The sequence below is a fragment of the Macrosteles quadrilineatus genome, unplaced genomic scaffold (genome assembly GCF_028750875.1).
Source record: "Macrosteles quadrilineatus isolate MER2022 unplaced genomic scaffold, UCM_ALF_1.0 Scaffold_2__2_contigs__length_208266976, whole genome shotgun sequence".
NCBI lineage: Eukaryota > Metazoa > Arthropoda > Insecta > Hemiptera > Cicadellidae > Macrosteles > Macrosteles quadrilineatus.
In genome coordinates this window covers 105,569,448-105,591,119 of record NW_026542595.1, presented here as the reverse complement: position 1 = coordinate 105,591,119, position 21,672 = coordinate 105,569,448, and the positions used below count along the sequence as shown (strand labels likewise).

Below are 21,672 nucleotides of genomic sequence, written 5' to 3'. Positions count from 1 at the left end.
CCCAAACACTCTCTCTTGCTTCTATCCTTATTCAATGTACCATAAGTGAAAGTAATACGATTGTGACTAAGAAGTTGTCATAATCCCTTTCCATAGGCTAGTCCAGCTTGATAATTTCTCCTTCCCTCTTTATCTTATTTTTTCTATTGCTCTCAACTGTTACAACCTATTATTGTATTTAGCGAATAATTAGGGAAGAGTCCCCATTACAAGTAATTGCCAGATAGCTGTTTCTGAAGTTGGGCTAATTATAGCTCTATTGATTGTGAGTTTACAGATTAACTGTCCACCAACCACTCATTGAAAAATTCAAAAAAAAATTAAAATGTGAACTTGGACTAGCACTGGACATATTTTAATGCTCGATAATTGGAAAAGCCAAAATATGAGAGGGAACATCTAGTGACAAGTGAACTCAATTTCAGGTACAATACTAACTAAACTGACTGGCCCATGTACCAGTTTTGGAAGAGCCTGTAGTCTAAGAAATTGAGCTCAACTGATAAATGATAAGAACAATCTAATTATGTTAGGTATGGGACTATGTAAAATTGCTAAATCTTGAGTTATATTCAATTATTTTATTTCTTACTATGCATAAAAATAATGGTTTTTATTGAACTACAAAATTTAAATAAAACAATGCTTTCAGCTGTACCAAACTTAAGGATAGCTAAAAAATTAGTCTTTTTACAGGCGAATTAGAGAGAAGACGAATTGTAATTTACTGTTCAATATAAGTTTTATTGAATCATTGCATATCAACTCCACTACTTATTTCATACACAATCGAGTACATCTGTCAAGAATTTAAATTCTAAATAATTGTCATTGCAGCATAGCACATTTACACACTAATTCTTCCATTTGTTGTCACTTAAAGTTCATGATGGTTTAACTAACTAGTTCTACCTCAAGACTCACAAGTTGGATTACTCAAGGCATTATCATGTAACATGAAAATCTTGCAAGGTATAATTTTATCTGTTGGTAAATCTGGAAATCTTGATAAGTTTAACTAGCATCACTTTGTGACTTTAAAATCTGTGATATATTTGACATTATTTACAATTTTCTATTGCTCTGAGTTAAGTTGAATATTATCTATTTTTTACATGATAATCTCTAACTTATCACTGACTTGTAATTTTTTAAGCAAAATCTGAATATAACTTTGTATTATTTTCATTGACATCATTCAAACCCGCAAAAGGCACATCTTAAGAGCTTTAAATTGATACCCAATATGCCTATGAAAATACACTTTAAGGTGGCAATTTGCTAAATATAAAAATCCAACCAATTATTTCAATAATATAGATTCCAAAACATCACATTCTTATTCTTGTAGTTGTACTTTACGGAAGTCATGAAGGGCAGTTCTACTTAAAATTTTTGACATGTTGATTCATCTGTTAGTTGCCATGTAACAAGGAAGTCATGCAATGTGTAGTTCTGCTTGAAGATTCACGTGTTGATTCTTCTGTTTGTTGTCATGTAATGTGGAAGTCCTGCAATGTGTAGTTCTGCTTGAAGATTTGCATGGTGATTCTTTTATTTGTTGTATTAAAGATTCATATAGGGTGTTTCCAAATTGTCTAGATCTGGGGAAATATCTTGATCTTAAACATTTTTTTGAGATTGCACGTATTTTTGTTTAGCCTTGACAAACTTTTCAAATGCAGAATGTAATGTATTGAATTCAAATTCCCTCATGTAAGCCCATACTATGTAGCCATACTGACTGCCCTCTGGACATATTTTTTTAATGAAAGTAGCACAATCTGCACATGGTTTTCGCTCAGACCACATCTTGACTATCAAACCCTTGCTCTTTAAATATTGTTTGTATTCACTGGCTTTTTCTGTCAAATTGTTTAAAACTTTGTAATCATGTTGTGTATTTGTGTCGTCTTTGTAGTCACTAGGCCGTGGAGGGATACCTGGTTTCCCAGAATCAGCTTCAATGAGATCATCCAGCACATCCCTCATTAAGAGTCGCTCGGAATGACCAACTGTAATAATTCCACTATTCTTTTCATTTATTTTTTTCTCAGTTGTACATGAAATACCATTATATTCCACTTCTTCTTTTCCTGGTATTGTGTACTTTGTTATTCCATCTTTTTTATACAACTGCAATGCTCCAGCATTTCTCAAGTAATTATTCATATCATTGCTAGTTCCTTGGATATCTTCTCTTGTATATCTGCTATGGTAAAATGATATTGCCAAATCAATGTTCTTGGTTCCAGCCATCCCTTTTGGCTTATTCTCTCGTATCTTGCCATATTCATCATACTTATCACAGAAAATCCACTCTGGTGGATAGTATTCACTCTTAATGGGAACAAGTACTGTTTCCTCAATGTCATTGCTTGCCTCATTTTCCTCAATGACATTGCTTGCCTCATTTCCCTCAATGACATTGCTCACCTTATTTTCCTCAATGTCATTGCTTGCCTCATTTATGACATTGCTCGCCTCATTTAACTCAATGACATTGCTTGCCTCATTTTCCTCAATGACATTGCTTGCCTCATTTTCCTCAATGACATTGCTTGCCTCATTTCCCTCAATGACATTGCTCACCTTATTTTCCTCAATGTCATTGCTTGCCTCATTTATGACATTGCTCGCCTCATTTAACTCAATGACATTGCTTGCCTCATTTTCCTCAATGACATTGCTTGCCTCATTTTCCTCAATGACATTGCTTGCCTCATTTCCCACAATGTCATTGCTTGCCTCATTTCCCTCAATGACATTGCTCACCTTATTTTCCTCAATGTCATTGCTTGCCTCATTTATGACATTGCTCGCCTCATTTAACTCAATGTCATTGCTTGCCTCATTTTCCGATTCAAGTCTTGATTTTTTCCCTCCACTTTGCATGGGCTCATTAGATGATCTTTTGGTCGACATGTTCAAATCTGCGGCTCCTCTATTAGATTTAGTTCTTGTAACCAATAATTATATTATTATAATTTGCAGTTTTCTGTAAACATCTGTAGAAGACATCAGTTTACGATTCGAATAAAACTACTTCTGGTCGATCCATGGGCACTGGCAACATTGGTCCTGAAAAAAAACAGAAAGCGATATTATTTCAAACATATTAGATTACCTTAATTCCCTTTTTACTCTGTTCAATGAAATGTACAAGTGCATAATGAATCTAAACAAACAGGTTGCTGAAAAATAACTTGCACCCCTGTTAAATTTTTAAACATTTGAGATATTTGAAATAGGTTTGCAGCAATCTTCTTTTATATGAAGGGCTACAATATTGATGATTAATTTTTCACATTTTGCCCTTAGGGGTAGTAGTGATGAGGGGTAGCTAAAAATTTTAAAATGGGAAGTATAGTCGACTGTGGTATTTTACATGTATTGACAAAACCAAACAATTGATATAATTAAAACAAAAATTGGACCACTAATAACAAAATAGCAGCTAAAAATTACTTTTAATAACCAGCTTCTTAAACATGTTAAGCTGTATTTGTTATTATAGTGTGATAATATTTTTATACATATGAACTGTTATTATTCCTTACTGTATTTATGAATTTATTTATTGTCTCACAGTTGTTCTTTGTTTACTATTTACATTTTGTATTTGTATGTTGACTTCAGAGTTTATTAAAACCTATCATTAGGTCTATTCATAATGAGTTTTATTTGCACTTCAATTTAATAAACTCTTTTCACAAGTCATGGACAAACTCCTCAAGCCTGACCGATTTGATGTAGAGCCAGAAAGTGATGGTGCAGAAGAACAATGGCTGCATTGGTACCAGACTTTTACCAACTTCCTTGAGGAATGTGACTCTAATGCAACAAATGAAAAGGTAAAACTACGTTTACTTGTTAATCACATTAGTCCATCTGTCTACAAATACATCTCTGGAGCTACAAAATTTGATGAAGCTATAGCTATTTTAAAAGAACTCTATATCCGTCCTAAGAATGAGATTTATTCCAGACATCTTCTAGCAACTCGTTTTCAGAAGTCAGGGGAATCAGTTGACCAATATTTACAAGCTTTGAAAGATTTAAGTAAACCTTGTAATTTTTCCCAAGTTTCTGCAGAACAAAATAAAAATGACTATATTCGTGATGCATTTGTCAGAGGTTTGATTTCCCCAGTTATCCGACAAAGACTTCTAGAAAATAAAACATTAACTTTGAATGAGGCTTTTGAGAAAGCTAGAGTTTTGGAATTAGCTCAGTATCAATCAGAATATTATAACAAGCAACATTCTCAATTAAATTGCATACAACATTCTACTACTTCAGAACAAGAATCTGTCAAAAGTAACATGTCCTCAAATAATGCAGAGGAAACTTGTTTATCAGCCACTTCCTGGAAATGTTATTTCTGTGGTTCCAGTAAAAAACATACTAGAAGTGAATGTCCTGCTGCAAATCATATTTGTCATTCTTGTGGCAAGAAAGGACATTTCATGAAGGTTTGTAAGTCAGGAAGTAATTCATTACCTCCTACAAAACTTGACTCTAAAAAAACTTTCAGCAAAAATCCAGCTACATGTGCAGCTGCACCTAAATCTTTATCTAAATCTACTATTACGATTGAAGTAAATGGGATTAAAACTGATGCCTTAGTTGATACTGGTAGTTCGGAAACATTTATTAGTAAATCTCTAGTAGAAAAGAGGGGAATAACAATCTTTCCAACCACCGTTAGTGTTACTATGGCTTCTACTTCTTATCAACCAGTTACAGCTGGCTACAGTCTTGTTGATTTGTTGATTCAAGGTCATATTTACAACAAAACTAAACTCCTTGTTTTAGACGGCTTATGCGCTGATGTTGTCTTAGGACATGACATTTTCAAGGAACACTCAAGCGTTGAAGTCTCATTTGGGGGTAAGAAACCTACGCTGAAGGTGTGCGGACTTACAGCAGCTAAGGTTGCACCCGTCCACTTGTTTTCAAACTGAACTCTTGACTGTAGACCTATTGCAGTTAAGTCACGACGTTATTCAGAAGAAGATTCGAAATTCATAAAAGAAGAAACTGAACGCTTGTTGAAAGAGGGTATCATTGAACCAAGCACTTCACCTTGGAGAGCACAAGTACTTGTAGTTAAAGGTGAAACAAAAAAGAAGCGAATGTGCATTGATTATTCCCAAACAAAAAATCGATTCACTCAACTTGACGCCTACCCACTTCCCAGAGTTGAAGATGTCGTTAACAAAGTTTCAAAGTTCAGTGTTTTTAGCACTATTGACCTTAAGAGTGCTTACCATCAAATACAAATTGAAAATGAAGAACGAATATATACAGCATTTGAAGCCTGTGGGCGCCTTTACCAATTTTGCAGAATTCCTTTTGGTGTTATGAATGGCGTCTCCTGTTTCCAAAGAGAAATTGATTCAATCATACAAAAAGAAGGACTTGAATGCACTGTAGCTTACCTGGACGATGTAACAGTTGGAGGGAGGAATAAAGATGAACATGATACAAATTTGAACAAGTTTTTTGATGTAGCCAAGAAGTACAACTTAACTCTGAACATGGAAAAATGCTCTTTTGCACAAGACAAAATCCATCTGTTAGGATATGTAATAACAAAGAACGAAATCCGTCCTGATCCAGACCGTCTTCAGCCGCTCTTGAAACTACCACTTCCTCATGATGGCCAATCATTGCGTCGAACCATGGGCATGTTCGCTCATTATTCAGACTTTATCAAGAGTTTTTCAGAGAAGATTCAGCCCCTTTCATCGACTAAAAGTTTTCCATTATCAGAAGAAGCAATTAACTCCTTCAATGAATTGAAAAATGAAATAGTAACTGCAACTAAAGCCCCAATCCAAAATGACATACCATTTACAGTTGAGACCGATGCATCTGAGTTTGCAATCGGCTCAACCTTGTCACAAGCAGGACGTCCAGTAGCTTTTTATTCGAAAACATTATCAAAATCTGAAAAGAACCATTCTTCTGTTGAAAAAGAAGCTCAAGCAATCGTAGAATCTCTTAAGAAGTGGAGACACTATCTTATTGGCCGGCCATTCCTACTCATTACAGACCAAAGATCAGTTTCTTTCATGTTTGACAATAAAAGATTTGGAAAAATAAAGAATGAAAAGATACAACGTTGGCGTTTAGAACTGTCTTGTTTCAAGTATGATATCGTATATCGACCAGGCAAGGAAAATGGAGTTGCAGACACCATGTCACGATTGTGTGGAACGATTTGTGGTCGTCCAAACTTAAATGATATCCACACGAGCCTGTGTCACCCGGGAGTGACAAGATTTTACCACTGGATTAGATCGAAAAACTTACCTTTTTCACTGGAAGAAGTTCGTCGTACTACAGCTCAATGTCGAATTTGTGCTGAACTTAAGCCTAGGTTTTGTAAATATGAAGGTACGTTAATCAAAGCTACAGCACCTTTTGAGCGACTAAACTTAGACTTTAAAGGACCAATTCCAAGTGCTACGCAAAATAAATACATATTAACTGTTGTAGACGAGTATTCATTCACGATATCCATTTGCTTTCCCCTGTAGAGACATGACTTCCAGTACGTGATTGAGAAACTGAAAGAAATGTTTACAATTTTTGGTATGCCTTCATTCATTCATTCAGACCGAGGAACGTCATTAATGTCAGACGAATTAAAGTCTTTCTTACAAACTCATGGTGTTGCGTCAAGCCACTCTTCTGCTTATAATCCTAGAGGGAATGGCCAAGTAGAGAGATTCAATGGCACTATATGGAAGACTGTTATGCTTGCCCTCAGAACCCAAGACCTACCCGTAAAGTATTGGGAATCAGTTCTTCCTGAAGCACTTCACTCAATAAGATCATTATTATGTACATCAACCAATACAACACCTCATGAACTGATGTTTAAGCACCCCAGAAGATCGTATTATGGAGGTTCAGTTCCAAGCTGGCTGTCACAACCCGGCCCAGTGCTGTTGAGAAAGCACAACAGACCCAGCAAGTATGACTCACTTGCAGAAGAGGTAGAACTTATTCAAGCAAATCCAGGTTATGCTCATGTGAAACTCCCAAATGGACAAGAGAAGACAGTATCCATAAGAGATCTGGCCCCAGCACCTGGACAACCATCTTTAGAAACAGACTACCAATTGCCAGAAACATGTGGAAATGAACAAGTTATTCAAGAACCGGAGGTTTCATTTGATCAAGAACAAGTTGAAAATGATTCTAGTGGGACATTAAGTGACACGAATGTACCAGTTGAACATGCAAACAGTTCTTGCAAAGACTCAAGTTCAGTGCCTTCCAAAACGCATCCACAGCGTATACGGCAAAGACCTTACTATCTAAAAGACTACGTCTCGTTTTAGGGTGGGAAGAATGTGATAATATTTTTATACATATGAACTGTTATTATTCCTTACTGTATTTATGAATTTATTTATTGTCTCACAGTTGTTCTTTGTTTACTATTTACATTTTGTATTTGTATGTTGACTTCAGAGTTTATTAAAACCTATCATTAGGTCTATTCATAATGAGTTTTATTTGCACTTATTGAATTTTATTTTATTGCATTTTATAGATATACCACGAACAAAACAACCTGCGCAGAAACGAAAAGATCACGTGGTTCGCGCAGGTAGGTGGGCCGTACCATTGAAACCTGCGCGGCTCGAAACGGCCGAGGGTTCTTTTGTTTCTGGTATTACTATAGTGGTCTGATTTCTAGTTTCTATATGTCAATTGTTTAATTTCATTAAGACATATTTTCTTTAATCTTGACCTGTAAAATGATGTGAAAGTCGACTATACTTCCCATTTTAAAATTTTTAGCTACCCTTCACCAATAACCTAAGATTCTTCTTCTGAAGAATTTCATTATGTTCCTATCGTGATACACAACTTCCGATCACGATAATCTATATCTATAAAAAAAGAAGTATGTATGTGTGTATACTTAAGTACACCCAAGTTGTGCAACGTAAACAGACTGATGATTAAAAAGATAACACCAAACTTGATGGAAGCAACAATCATCAGTGGCAAGTTCAAAGGAGAAATAGTCTTAATTCCAAGAATACCGACGATTTCATCCGAATCACCCTTTGAATTCAAGCTATACTACAATTTTCTTTGTGTCTTGCTTTTGCAATCACCGTTATAAAGCACAAGGGCAATCCCTGACTATCGCCGGTTTAAATTTAGAAAATGCATGCTTTTCCCACGGTCAGTTATATGTTGCGTGCTCACGTGGTGGTAAGTACGCCAAAAAAATTATATATTTACACAAAAAACCATTGTTTATCCACTCTAAGTAAAATAAATATTACATTGTTGTTTACATGGTATACATTATTAATATTTATTGTTAAGAAATAATTAACATTGAAATAATAGTTGTTAGTGCAGCTACGCGAGCCGCGTAACTGCTAGTCTTCCCTAAAATGTGCTCTTAGCAATGTTCTTTACAGTGGCATCTTTCGAATCTCTTGCTTTCGAATGAGATTTTTTTAAAGCACTGCAATTCGACTGTGAGGTTATTTGCACAAGGGTAATCACCTTTTCAGCAGCTGCTGACTTAACAGAAAAGTTTAGCTTCTTCAAAACAGATCTCATCACACTTTATATGCCATTTTAATGAGCGACAACGACGCATCTAAACCTCACTAGTCACTACGTTCATAACATTCGCAAATAAAACAGTGCCATCGCATCTCATCTCATTTGCATTATTGGTTTCTAATTAAGCTGTATCCACGTGGTGGTCCCCTACTGTTCAAGATCAATGGCCAGATTCACTACAAAGTCTACTCCATGCACAAATTAGCAAAGCGAGATTATACATGTACAACTTTATGTGATCGATACGTCGAGGTAATGGACCTTCATTCGCATGTCAATGTTTGACATCAACCTCATGGCAAGAATTCACAGAGGTTAATCAATTAGGAAAGAAGTACAGGATGATGGCCGACAAAGTAAGAGAAGAATTGAAGTTGAGAGTATGCAAGAAATAATGTAATGCCTTCTGTAATATGAAATAAACCTCCTCAACCATCCTCAGGCTACAACCATCATGCATATATACACATGGGAGTATAGCTTTAGTAAAACCCGGATCTCTATCTTAATATTTAAGTTAGTTAGGAGGTCGTTAAATAAGATAACCAGGCTAAACGGAAAGAACTGAAATTTTTATTGTTCCAATTGATGCACAAACCCACTAATGAATTGCTGATTGAAAACGTCCTAGAGGCAGCTAAAACTCCAAAGTTGAATCTACTCACACGTACTATTATACCAATCAAATATCCAAGCCAATTGAAACTCCCTTTTCCACACACAATCCCCTCTTTAACTAAATCCCCTTTTAAATAAAACTTTCCCTTACAAAACTCCCCGCTAAAGGGCCTAACACTAATATATAGCAACCAGTACTCACCCAACACTTCTGGGACCCTGCCCTGGCCGACTGACCCCTTTTGTGGCCTATTTATTGAACTTGATAGCTACTGAGTGCAAGGCCCTCAGTGTTTACAAAACACCGCCAGCACGCTTCACAGCAAGCAAGGCCTGCCCACAGGTCATCAACCCAGCTTGTCTAGTTTACTCAACCCTACATTACTCACTTTGAAGTAAGGATGTTAAGTTATGCTTTATGGATAAGACAAAATATATTTTTTACCACACTTTGATGTTTTTAACTGTTTTACATACGTTAATTGGTGACTGAAAGTTACGTTTTGCTGGCCATGCCAGCTGTCATCGTTATTTGGGGACCAAGCAGGTTTTTACATCCCTAGGGCCGCAAAATCAGCTACCCGCCTGCTTTTTCTCAAAACATTTCAGAATGCATTTATTGCATTTATGCATTTTATTTTGAATGCATATTAGGGCCTAAATACAAAATCAGCACCCATAGCATTGCAATAGAATTATTTTATTTTCACTGCTGCCTAGAAACAATTTTTTTTTTTTTTTTGTTTGCTGATTCCTCAATTAATTTCTTCACATAAACTTAAAGTTGTAGTTGTGTTGACAGATGACTGTTGAAGATGAACATGATAACCTAACCTAACTAACAAAACTTGCTGATAATGAAAAAAATCTAATGAAGGTTAAATTCTGTCCATAAAATAAAATTATAAATGCTTAAAATTCTAACTAAAGAAGTACAGTTAAGAAGAAATGGCATTCTTAGCAAATTCTTTGACGAAAAGTTAAGTGTCACCGATGGGATTCGATCTAGACCTAGATACCTCTTGCACATCAGCCGTGTACTCTATCCACTACGCCACAACACTCAATGCTGTACGTCACACGCCAGCAAAGAAAACAGTCTAATTTGATTACGCGAGTCACGAGAAACAGTGACGTCATCATCTTTATCCCGAGAGGCTTTCATCACCAAACATATTACATTTTTTTAAACATACTTTACAACGAAATTATTTAACCTGAATATTTTATACCATATCGGAATATAATAACCTCACTTTTTCTTTAAATTTTGAATCAGACCACTCAAAATTTAAACTATACACAAAACTAAAGTTTATTAAAATATCGTGTTACAGTATACAGAAGTTATTGAAACACAGGGCCTTGACCATGACATGTAAAAAGTAGAAGTCAGAAGGTGTAAACTTAAATTAGTTATTAGAAATAATTGTTGTAAATATCTTACTCGTTGTCTCTTAAAAACCAGTAGGAATAGTCAAGTAGCATTGTTTGTAATTATTTTATGTTTGTCTTAGCTAATGCAATGTATTAATAAAGAAAAAATAAAACTTAAAACATTTTTTGGGTGGGCCTCCCTTTTAAGTAGGAACGTGCCTTCGCAATAGATATAAAAATAATAAAAAGATTTTATTTGCATAACACTGATGAAATTGCAGAAGTGTGTACCACAAAAGATCCACCAATACAATTTTAATACTATTTAAAGATTCTTCCAAAATTCTTTATATTATATTCGTCAAAAAGAACATAAACCAGTAAACATAGGAACAATAACTCTTATGACGGACGGTATAAGAAATATGTCATTCCTTGAATGATCAACCATATTTTGTAACTAACGCAAAAGTAATTATTGTTTCTACACCTATTTATTACTTATTAAACAATGCTAAATGCTCACATTTTTTTTTTTATATTTTCACTCTTTTTGTTTGCAATTAGAAGAATTGTCGCAAGCCTTTACAGCAACCGTCGATTTCGACGGGTTTCACCTAGTCTTTTATATACTATATTTACCGTCTTGTTTAGAACAGTTTAAGTGTAAACGGAACTCTTTTGCAAAATACATAATCTGTTACAATCCTTGAAACGTGCTCCAATAATTTATATCCTACCAAAATTTGTGTTGCATCATTTTCTGTAAAAGTTAAGTACAAACATATGTTACAAATTTGCTAGACATTTGTTACTACTACAAACGTGTGTAACTCTTGCAAATTGAAAGATTGTCTTTGTCAGTTGAGGTTGATTGTGGCTATTTTATATGACAAATCGAATTCTAGAATTGTTTTTCTTTTACCTTTGATATCAGTTTTGAAAGTAAAACTGTTAAGCATTTCAATTTATGTTTAAGGAGCAAAGATTACACTTACTTATATATATATTATTGTATTTAACATAAAATTGACAAAAACCAACTTTAACGTTACCAATTTATGTAACTAAAGAATACCATTACAAGAGTCACACAATTTCGTGTTTTTCAAACTATCCAAATAACTCTTCAAGTAATCAAATTATGGAAATTCATTTAACTCAAGGACTCTATTAGGAAAACACAAGGTTAAAAGTTATAAAATGGTTTATTGGTTAGGTATAAGAGTAAGAGAGAAATCAGTTGTATATTTTTGAAACATAATCATGGTAATATGGTAAACAAATAGTGCAATTCAAACTTAAGAAAGATAAAACACAATACATATATTACCGTACAAATTTAATGACTATATTTTAAAAATTAAGAACATAATCTTTAAAATACTTGTATTGAATTACAAATATAATTTCTGACAAATTGAATAGTACAAAAAAAATGTATTACATAATAGTTAGTTCCTGTTTAATTTAAACAAATTCTGTCCAGCCAAGGAAGGAAAAACATTGACAAAGCACTTAAACAAACAAGCAAACTTAAGCAAACCTTTAAACGGGTACTCAATCTGTAATATACCGATTTCAATGGCCTCACAATCTAATAATTGTATTTAAAATTATATATAATCCGCATACTACCTTAGCTTTGTATTGACTAAGGGGATATATATGAATTTGAACGGATGGTGTTTTTGGCCTCTGGGGACCTCAAAACGAAAAAGTAAATCGGTCCCGGGTCTAGGTCTTACCATGAGACCTACGATAATAGCTTATTCCCTATATGGGAAAATCGCTAAAAATAAAAAATAAATCTTTACATAAGTACGATATTTTAGCCATAGCCCTTAATTTCCACAAAATATAACCCAAGCCATTTTCTTCTTTACATTTTAAACAAATAACATTACAATGTTTTACTTGAAAACGCATATTATATGATATATACTGTTACATCAATAAAACATACTATGAAAACACATAATCTAATTCATTATCTTATTTACAATTGATATAAATAACATTACAATGTTTTGCTTGAATTCACTAAAACATCACCAACTGTAACGATAACACCATTTTCGTATGGTTGTAAACAATAGTAAATGACATATTACTTGATGTATTGCAAAAACCATCTAAAATAATCCAACAAGGTATTAAAGATAAACAAGGTATTAAAGATATAGCCTTAGAGTACTTTTTGCTCGCTTGTTCGAATTCTTTAAGTAATCAGAGCTAACAGTTTCCTTGGTATGTTCTACTAATACAAAAAAAAATTAGCTTTATGCAATGCATATTCGGAGAGTAACATAAATTTGTTCAGGCCATTTGAACTTGTATTTCACTTAAAAGAAAAAAAAATAAATGGTATCAGCAATCTGACACATACTTTCTCCCATAAGCTTTCCAACAACCATTAGAAAGAGTAAGCGGTGGGAGTAACTATAATATTTTATAGGGAAATTCATCAGAGTTGCAATAACCTTTGAACCGTAATTGTTACAGCAATCTCTTACTTGTTGCACTATTTTGTTTAGAATTATAAGGACTATAACATATTAATTTTAATCAAAACCGGCTTTTTTCCTAAAATCTGATTTTTTGTTTTATCGGGGTTTTATGGGAAGATAACATAAGTTACAATTACTTTGGAAACGTAAAACTGGGTTTTCCTAGGAGCGGAAGCGGAGAGAGGAACGTGGAGAGTGGAAAAGAGATTAACATGGTGTTCCGCTCCGCTTCTAGGAAAACAGTAACATTAAATTACCTAAGATAAGTGGAGTCCGCTCTCCACTTCCGCGCCTAGGAAACCCCGACTTAATTTTTATGGAAATGGGATTTGTAAAATTTTGTTCAAAAATTAAAGAATTTACTAATTTTTATTCAATTTTGATATTTGTAATTTTATGAGGTTTTTATGGGAATATAGCATAAGTTGCAATAACTTAGAAACCGTAATTTTAACGGAAATGGGATTTGTACCATTTTGTTCAGAATTTAAAGTAATAACTTCTTGATCAGCATCGTACGTGTTATTGAATTATCTGAAAAACAAACAAATATATACGTCTAATAATACTTGTAAACTTGCTTTACAAGTGTTATTAGACGTATATATTTTTTATCAGGTAATTTAAAGGACTAAAACATACTACATTTTTATCAAATTTGTTCAGGCCATTTTCGAGAAATCCCATTTTTCCGTTATTTTATGGGTTTTATAGGGGGATAAAGTAAAAGACTTATCATTGAAATCAGCTGTTATTGTCTTAAGTGCAAATTATCAAAATAATATTCTTCGGATTAAAAAGAAATACAAACAATTTATGCTTTTAGAGATATTTGACTAAACCCCGGCAGCATCTCAAATTTTAGTTTTACACGTAATCAAATAAGTCCAATAGAATTTAGAGTTCTTCCAAAGTCCGATTCTAAATCTTCTTTTTGAATCTTCTATTGATACTCATAGTAGGTGAAAGAACTGCAATATCTAGTTGTACCTGAAAATCAGTCAATCGTTCTGCGAATCACTTCATACTTAATCCAAAGATGATTTGCAATTTTCTTCAAAAGCCAAACGAAATGTTTCAAACGCATCTTTTACTTGATTGTAATCTTTCACATGGTCAAAATGATCATCAACTATGTATCCGATTTGACTTCCAGCTGGACAAATGTCAATTAAGAGCTCTACACAGCATACGCGTAGTCGCTCACACCACATTTTGACAATCAAGCCCTTCTCCTCCAAATATTGTTTGCATTTGATTGGATCGCTTTTCAAGCATTTTATAAGGGTTTTGATTTTATTATCGGCAGACTTTTCACTTGTTTGGGCATTATAGATACTTTCATCACTTAGATCTTTCAAAACCATAGTCATCAACTCCTCACAAACACATTCTCTTGATAAAATGTTATGTGCAATCCCTTCTTGCGTTAAACCATCTTCTTTGTACAGCCGTACTGCACCAGCATTCAATGAATAATTTCCCCCATAGGGTCTTATCCTACCTTTCACATCGTATCTGCTGTAATAAAACGATGACGCTAAACGAATGTTCCTAGGACCAGCCATGTATTTAGGTTCATTCTGGGATGAGAAAATGGTGTTTGGTTGATAGAACTGAAACTTTACATTTTCTTGTGATTTCATTAGATCAGCGATATAATCGATGAATAATCTATCAAACGCATGGCGTGCTGATTTAACATTTTCTGGGGTTGGATCATTACCTTCAACTATGTAACAACACTGACTGCCCTCAGGACATATATTTCGAATAAAAGTAGAACAATCATCCCCTATACAATCATTCCAATCACATGGTCGTCGCTCAGACCACATCTTGACTATCAAACCCTTATTATTTAAATATAGTTTGTAATCACTGGCTTTCTTTGTCAAGTTATTTAAAATTTTGTAATCATCTTCATGTAGTTTGTCGTCGTCTTTGTAGTCACTAGGCCGCGGAGGGATACCTGATTTTCCAGAATCAGCTTCAATTAGATCATCCAGCACATCTCTCATCAAGATCCTTTCAGTATGACCCAGTGAACATTTCCAACGCGAGACTGTACATGAAATAGTATTATATTCCTTTCTCTCTTTACCTGGTATGGTGTACTTCGTTATTCCATCTTTTTTATACAACTGCAATGCTCCAGCATTTCTGAAATAATTATTCATTTCATAGTATGTTCCTTGGATTTCTTCTCTTGGATGTCTGCTATGGTAAAATGCTTTTACCAAATCAAAGTGGTTTTTTGCAGCCATCCCGTCTGGATTATTATTTCGTGTCTTTCCATCTTTATCTGTATACTCCTCATTACAGAAAATCCACTCGGGTGCATAGTAGTCAATATTAATTGAAGCAGGTTCTGTTTCCTCATTGTCATTGCTTGCCTCATTTTCCTCAATGTCATTGCTTGCCACATTTTCCTCAATGTCATTGCTTGCCACATTTTCCTCAATGTCATTGCTTGCCACATTTTCCTCAATGTCATTGCTTGCCACATTTTCCTCAATGTCATTGCTTGCCACATTTTCCTCAATGTCATTGCTTGCCACATTTTCCTCAATGTCATTGCTTGCCACATTTTCCTCAATGTCATTGCTTGCCACATTTTCCTTAATGTCATTGCTTGCCACATTTTCCTCAATGTCATTGCTTGCCACATTTTCCTCAATGTCATTGCTTGCCACATTTTCCTTAATGTCATTGCTTGCCTCATTTTCCGAGTCACCTTTTATTTTTTTTTCATCATTTTGCATTGGTTCATCAGCTGACCTTTTAGATGACATTTTCAAGTCTGCTGCGTCTCCAGTCGGATTCATTGTTTTAACCAATAATTTATATGATTTTCTGACCTCCTAAAGAAACATCAGCTTACAATTCTTCCGAAACAATTGCAGGTTGGTCCTTAGTTAACTGGTACCATTGATCCTGAAACAACAAACCTTGTATACCATCCGCAAAATAAATTTTCCTGAATGAATTAATGAATTTCAAAGCTTCGCAACCTGCATGGTGTAAATACGTCGTTATGTGCCAGCACTTCAATGATGATAAAGTTAAAAACATTTACAAATGCAACTATTTGAGTCCGAACCGAAACCGACTGACTGAATTGGCTGAATACAACTGTACATTGTCCAACTCAAACTGTACATATATCTGTTGCCAATGACCAATAATATCACTTCGATATATGCTAACCAGGCCGCGATTATTGGTCACTGTCATTTTTAACGACTGTCTACGAAGATTTTTGTTAATAGTTAAAAAATACTGTTAATATTGTTAATGGATACTGAAAAAAATCTTACAAAGGGGTATTTTTTCCACATTGCCCACCTGTTAACTCTTCCTATGATTGTATTGCATTCTTTCATGTGCTAGGACAAGTATCTATATTTTTAATAGGCAAGCATGTTTCTTTAAAACTTTTTTCATCTATTCTACTTATATTAAAATATTTATCTACTAAATTATATGGAGAGAAGTCGTCCGGTCGTCGAACTTACACTTTACAAGCCTGAGAGGTGACGACAGATGTTTTTAGGCTTGTAATTTCGCTGTCATTCTGCTGCGTTTGGGACTGGGCCAGACAGAAAGTGATTTCAGCCAGTACTGTATTTTCTGCTTGTGCCCCGAGTCCGAGTACATACATAAACGGGTGACGCACGTGGCACAACATAGAGCGCTCAGTAACAGATGGTAACAGTTTAGCATATAGTGGCTGCCTCCCCACCAACGCATAACAAGACAAGTACATGCGATGTGCATCTTTCGTTTGTACGTGACAAGACTTTAAACCAAATATGAGTGAAGGATGAGTGTAGAATGGTGTGGGATGGTCTGTGTGTCTTTGTTACTGACTAAGATCAGCTGTTTCATCAGTGAGGATTATTTAAGTTCAAATATCTGGTACAGCTGAGCTAGGTCCAGTTTCAAACCTTTGAAAGCTATTGACTTTTCTCAGGGAACCGGCGATCAATACTAAACTACAAAACATAATTTTACCCCTATTCACACTGTACCTTGTTATAGTAAACCCAATTTCAGTTGTTCCCAATTTCAAATAATTATTGTAAAAGATGATTCATAATCCAGCAGACTTTACGGAAAAAGAGTACATGATTTACTGATGTACAACACAATATGTAAAGAAAAGATACGTGTGTGTATGGAATCATAAACAGGAGTAAAGTTTGGCAAACTTTCCGTTGGCCAGCAAGTTTGCAAAAGAAGCTCCATAAAAAAAGAAAAAAAAACATGGACAATTAACATATTATAGAAAAGTACTGATTTTCTCAGGTTATGCAAACAGCACGACCTAAATAGTTTTCTCTTTAAATCACAAATTACATTAAACTGAAAGGAAGTGTACTGTATTTCAAAAACTAAATATACTGTTGGGCTACAGATGTTTACGACGATTACGACGATAATTAATTAGGTTAGAGCAGGAATATTGGAACAAAAACTGTATGTATCATAAAAATAAACAAATGATGTTACTGGCCCGAAAGTAAACATTATTTAATACCAGACCATATGTCTGGTGTATCATTCGGGCCAATTACGTCATTTGTTTATGTTTATGATCCATACCGTTACTGTTCTAATATTCGTGGATTAGAAGGTTTCTTGTTAAAAAATAGTCGAGAGCTGCGTTAAATCACTGCACATTTGTTTGATCTAGTGCCAGCTAATATAGATCCTCCTAGATGTCAGCTGACAACAAATTGTATAGTGATGAGTCACAAACCGGTTGGCAACGCAAATCGCAGCTTTTCCTTGTCTTGAAACAGCTAGTTTATACAGTTCACACAAACTACTGTACATTATGAAAATGGTGGAAATGTTATATTGCGTACTATAAAGTTTGTTGTTTTTTAGATTTTTTATTTACGACTAAAATTAAACACATAAAACTCCAATATAAACACGAAATGGGTTATTATTTGTAAAAACCAACATGGCTGATAAACCAACCATTCTAACGTTGTTTATTTTAGGATAAAGAGACTTTAATATATAAGTTTACAACTAAAATTATTTACAACCTGTCATTTTGAAGCTGAAATCTAGGCTTGATGTCAAAACCTAATTCCCGCACAATATTGTGCAATAATATTATGGATGAAAAAATACGTAAACCATGTAATATATCTACAATTTTATTTAATTACTTTAAATTCATCTCATGATAACATCAACTTACAAACTCTCTACTAAAAAAGTAAAAGACCAAATTCTTCAGAAGCCAAATTTGCTGGACGAAGTATCCCACTTCATACACAGTATTGTAAAATAGTTGCAAAATTACTGTCAATAAATAAAATTGTTTTAAATAACTTTAGTGTCATAAAAAGCCAATACATTAAAAGGAACTATTATTCGTGAAAGATAACATTCCAATGAAACCTTTGATTCTAGGTTTTACTTTTTCCCCTAGTAATAGTAGTCTATATGGAGAAAGTATTTTATTTTTTATTTTATTTTTTTTCGAGTTTGAATTTTGCGAGGATATATCCGTTTTGTGTCCCCCTGAACCCAAAAAAGTGGGTTTTCAAGTGATGTCTGTATGTGTTAGTTTAAAATAGTGATTAAAAAAACCATAAAACAATGAAAAAATCGAATTTTTACAAAAGCAGCCCGAATTATTCTCATAAAGTAGTATTTTATGGCACTTTTGACTGTAAATATAAGAGCACACCAATTATCTCTGTAAACATTACAGTTCAAAAGTAATTGTATTTTATGTGGTTTTCCCAATAAAACCCCAAAAAATAATGGAAAATCAAAGTATTTAAAATAAACCGGGTGGATCGATTTTGTATAAAATTTAATATGTCTTGGTCCCTATGATTCTAAAAAATGGTATATACCCCTTTACTGTATAAAGTACTGTTCAAAAGTTATTACTTGTGTGACTTCCCCCATAAATTATGGTTGTAACTCTCACAGCTGATGATAAAGGTTGTTGACAACCTAATGAGAGAAAGTATGTGTCAGATTGCTGATACCTTTTATTTTAGATAGTTGACCAAGGAAATTGTCTGAATACAAAATCGACTCTCCGATAATATAGCCGTCTCGGTTCAATACCCTCCCCCCCAATTTTCTCTCTCTCTCTCTTTCTTCCACCCCCACATTCTCTATCTCTCTCTTTCAATACCCTCTTCCTCCCCCATTTTCTCGTTCACTATCTCTCTCTCTCTCTCTCTCTCTCTCTCTCTCTCACTCTCTCTCTCTCTCTCTCTCTCCCTCCCACCCCACATTCTCTCTCTCTCTCTCTTACAATAACACCTCCCCCTCAACTCACTCTTTCATTCACTCTCTCACTCACATGTACCCCTACAATCACAAATACCATCACACTCACATCTAACTGAAAATTTTCAATTACATTTCTATTCTCCATAAAAACATCTCCTAACATAACTACTTCCGATACATTTTTGTAAGGTCACTTTATCAATTATAAATCTCTGACATTTTGTCGCTTTCAAAACTTCGACTTGTGCAAATCCTACATATTTTAAATATCCGATATCTTTGCTTTATAAGTCAATAATTCACTTGTTTAAACATAAACATCTATACAAATAAATTTGTATAAACTGCCATTCTTCAAAAGCTCAGTGTCAGAGGTAAAATATGTTTGAACGTAATAAATCTACAACTATTTCTTCACAGTATTTCGCAATCAGTCCTACAAAGAAATTTAAAAAATCCTAATCCTAACCTATTTATTCATCCTTATTTTTAAAACATTATCCTTCAGTATAAAAACTATATCTTCTTTGTTTACAACTCAACAACAGATAACGATTTCATAATTCTTCCGACCTTGCAAATCCTAATCACTTAACGTCATTCTTCCAAGAGATTTTTTTTTATTTGCCTGTAGGATATATGATTTATAGTAACAAAGTGTTGATGTAGAATTTTCATTCCTAACGACATAGTTTAGTTTTATAATACTAAGGTGTAAACATAAAAACGATCTTGCCATTATTTAAAACTCAGGTTGAGGTAAAATAGGTTATGTTTGAACATTATAAACATGCAACTATTCCTTTACATTATTGCGCAATATTGTGCAATAGTAACACATTTCTGATGTAGTATTTTCTTTACTAACAACATAGTTTAGTCTTACAATACTATGGTGTGCATAAATAAATAAAAGTAAGTAAACAGAATTAACACTGTGTATAAAAATACATACCTCGTCTATTTTGCAGGTTGCGATAGCGTCAGGAAGCCGGACGCCCACTGGGCACTGACTCGCCGCTGGGAAGTGGTCTAGTGAGTAGTGATACCAGTTGCAATTGCACTAACTGAACCATGACGTCATCGACGGCGTCGACTACCATTACCCGAAGGAGAGTGGCAACACTGTTGACTAGTCGCTTGACCTTACACACTACTTTCACTCTCAACTGATAATCTGCCGCACTATATTCGTGCTAGCGTTTATAATCTGTGATTCATTGTCTTATACAGGGTGTCCCGCGAAGAGGTTTAAACGTTTGATTTCATATTACTTGACCATTTATGCACGGAATATTTTGAAACTTTACACAATTTATAAAGTAGTTTGTAAAAATATCCTGGGAAAATTTCAGCTTGATAACTTTTGTAGAAACAAAGTTGTGGCATATTAATAAAATTATATTCATTTTTTAGATGTTTTAAATTTTCAGCGTTATTAAAATTTAACTGTTTTACACATCAGGCTATATCATTTTATAACCTAACTTAATCATAAAGACCCTAAATTTGAACCTTGGGGGACACCTTAGTCCACCAGAAATGTGTTAGAGCATGCACCAATGTATGTTACATACTGACGTTTGCACTAGTATGAAGAAAATAATTTTAACGTGTTTTCAGATAGACCATAGTAATGGACCTTAAGACAGTTGCACTTAGTAATTAAAACTCTATGAAATTATTTTTCGAAATCAGTGTACATAAAATCAACCTGAATGTTTTGATCAAAAGAATTTATAACGTAAACTGAAAAAATACTAAATTCGAATTATTTGACCGACCAAGACAAAATTCATGTTGATGAGGGGTGATAAAAGTTGATACTTGACTGAGCAATTCGTTGTATAAAATTTACCCAAAGGCTTGGAGAAGATACCACTGCGATTGGTCTGTAATTTTTTTTATAATTTCTAATACATTTTCTATCTTCTAAATGTCTAGAAACAGTTGTTTTTCAAAGAAAGGTTGCAAATGAATTGAAATGGGTTGACTAAAATATCAGCACATCCCTTTAAGAAACAAGGAGTAACATTATAGCCCATAATGATCATTTTATTTTTAAAGCATTTAAAACCTCTACCTCACCAATCCCAGAAATTATCAATGAATTAACATTCTCCATAAGTGGCGAGCAAAGCGCTTGGCGTACAAGGTCATCAAGGTCGCTGTGTTTGTAAACTGATTGAAACAAATTAGCCAACGCCTCTCCCATCTCATCATTTCCATCTTCACATTGCATCTGGGCCTTAATCACTTGCTTTCAACTCCTTTA

At 34.2% G+C, this 21,672-nt stretch overlaps 1 protein-coding gene across 3 annotated transcripts; it reads right to left on the bottom strand.

Annotated features, from left to right (window-relative positions):
* Positions 1 to 735: 735 nt before the first annotated feature.
* Positions 736 to 20,425, bottom strand: LOC128986172 (uncharacterized). Of its 3 annotated transcripts, XM_054406358.1 has the most exons (3): positions 20,353 to 20,425; positions 2,851 to 3,081; positions 736 to 2,802 (listed from the first exon to the last, which is right to left on the bottom strand). In XM_054406358.1, the coding sequence occupies exons 2-3, from the start codon at positions 2,923 to 2,925 to the stop codon at positions 1,624 to 1,626; spliced, it is 1,254 nt and encodes a 417-aa protein (XP_054262333.1). In that variant the 5' UTR covers positions 2,926 to 3,081; positions 20,353 to 20,425; the 3' UTR covers positions 736 to 1,623. The 3 variants fall into 3 exon arrangements, with proteins under 3 accessions (XP_054262333.1, XP_054262332.1, XP_054262331.1); XM_054406357.1 differs by having other exon boundaries at positions 736 to 3,081; XM_054406356.1 differs by lacking the exons at positions 736 to 2,802; positions 2,851 to 3,081 and adding an exon at positions 11,829 to 16,055.
* Positions 20,426 to 21,672: the final 1,247 nt, after the last annotated feature.

What these genes read in the sequence shown, in the direction of transcription:
- LOC128986172 (XM_054406356.1), bottom strand. Translation starts at nt 15,946, where the DNA reads ATGAATCCGACTGGAGACGCAGCAGACTTGAAAATGTCATCTAAAAGG.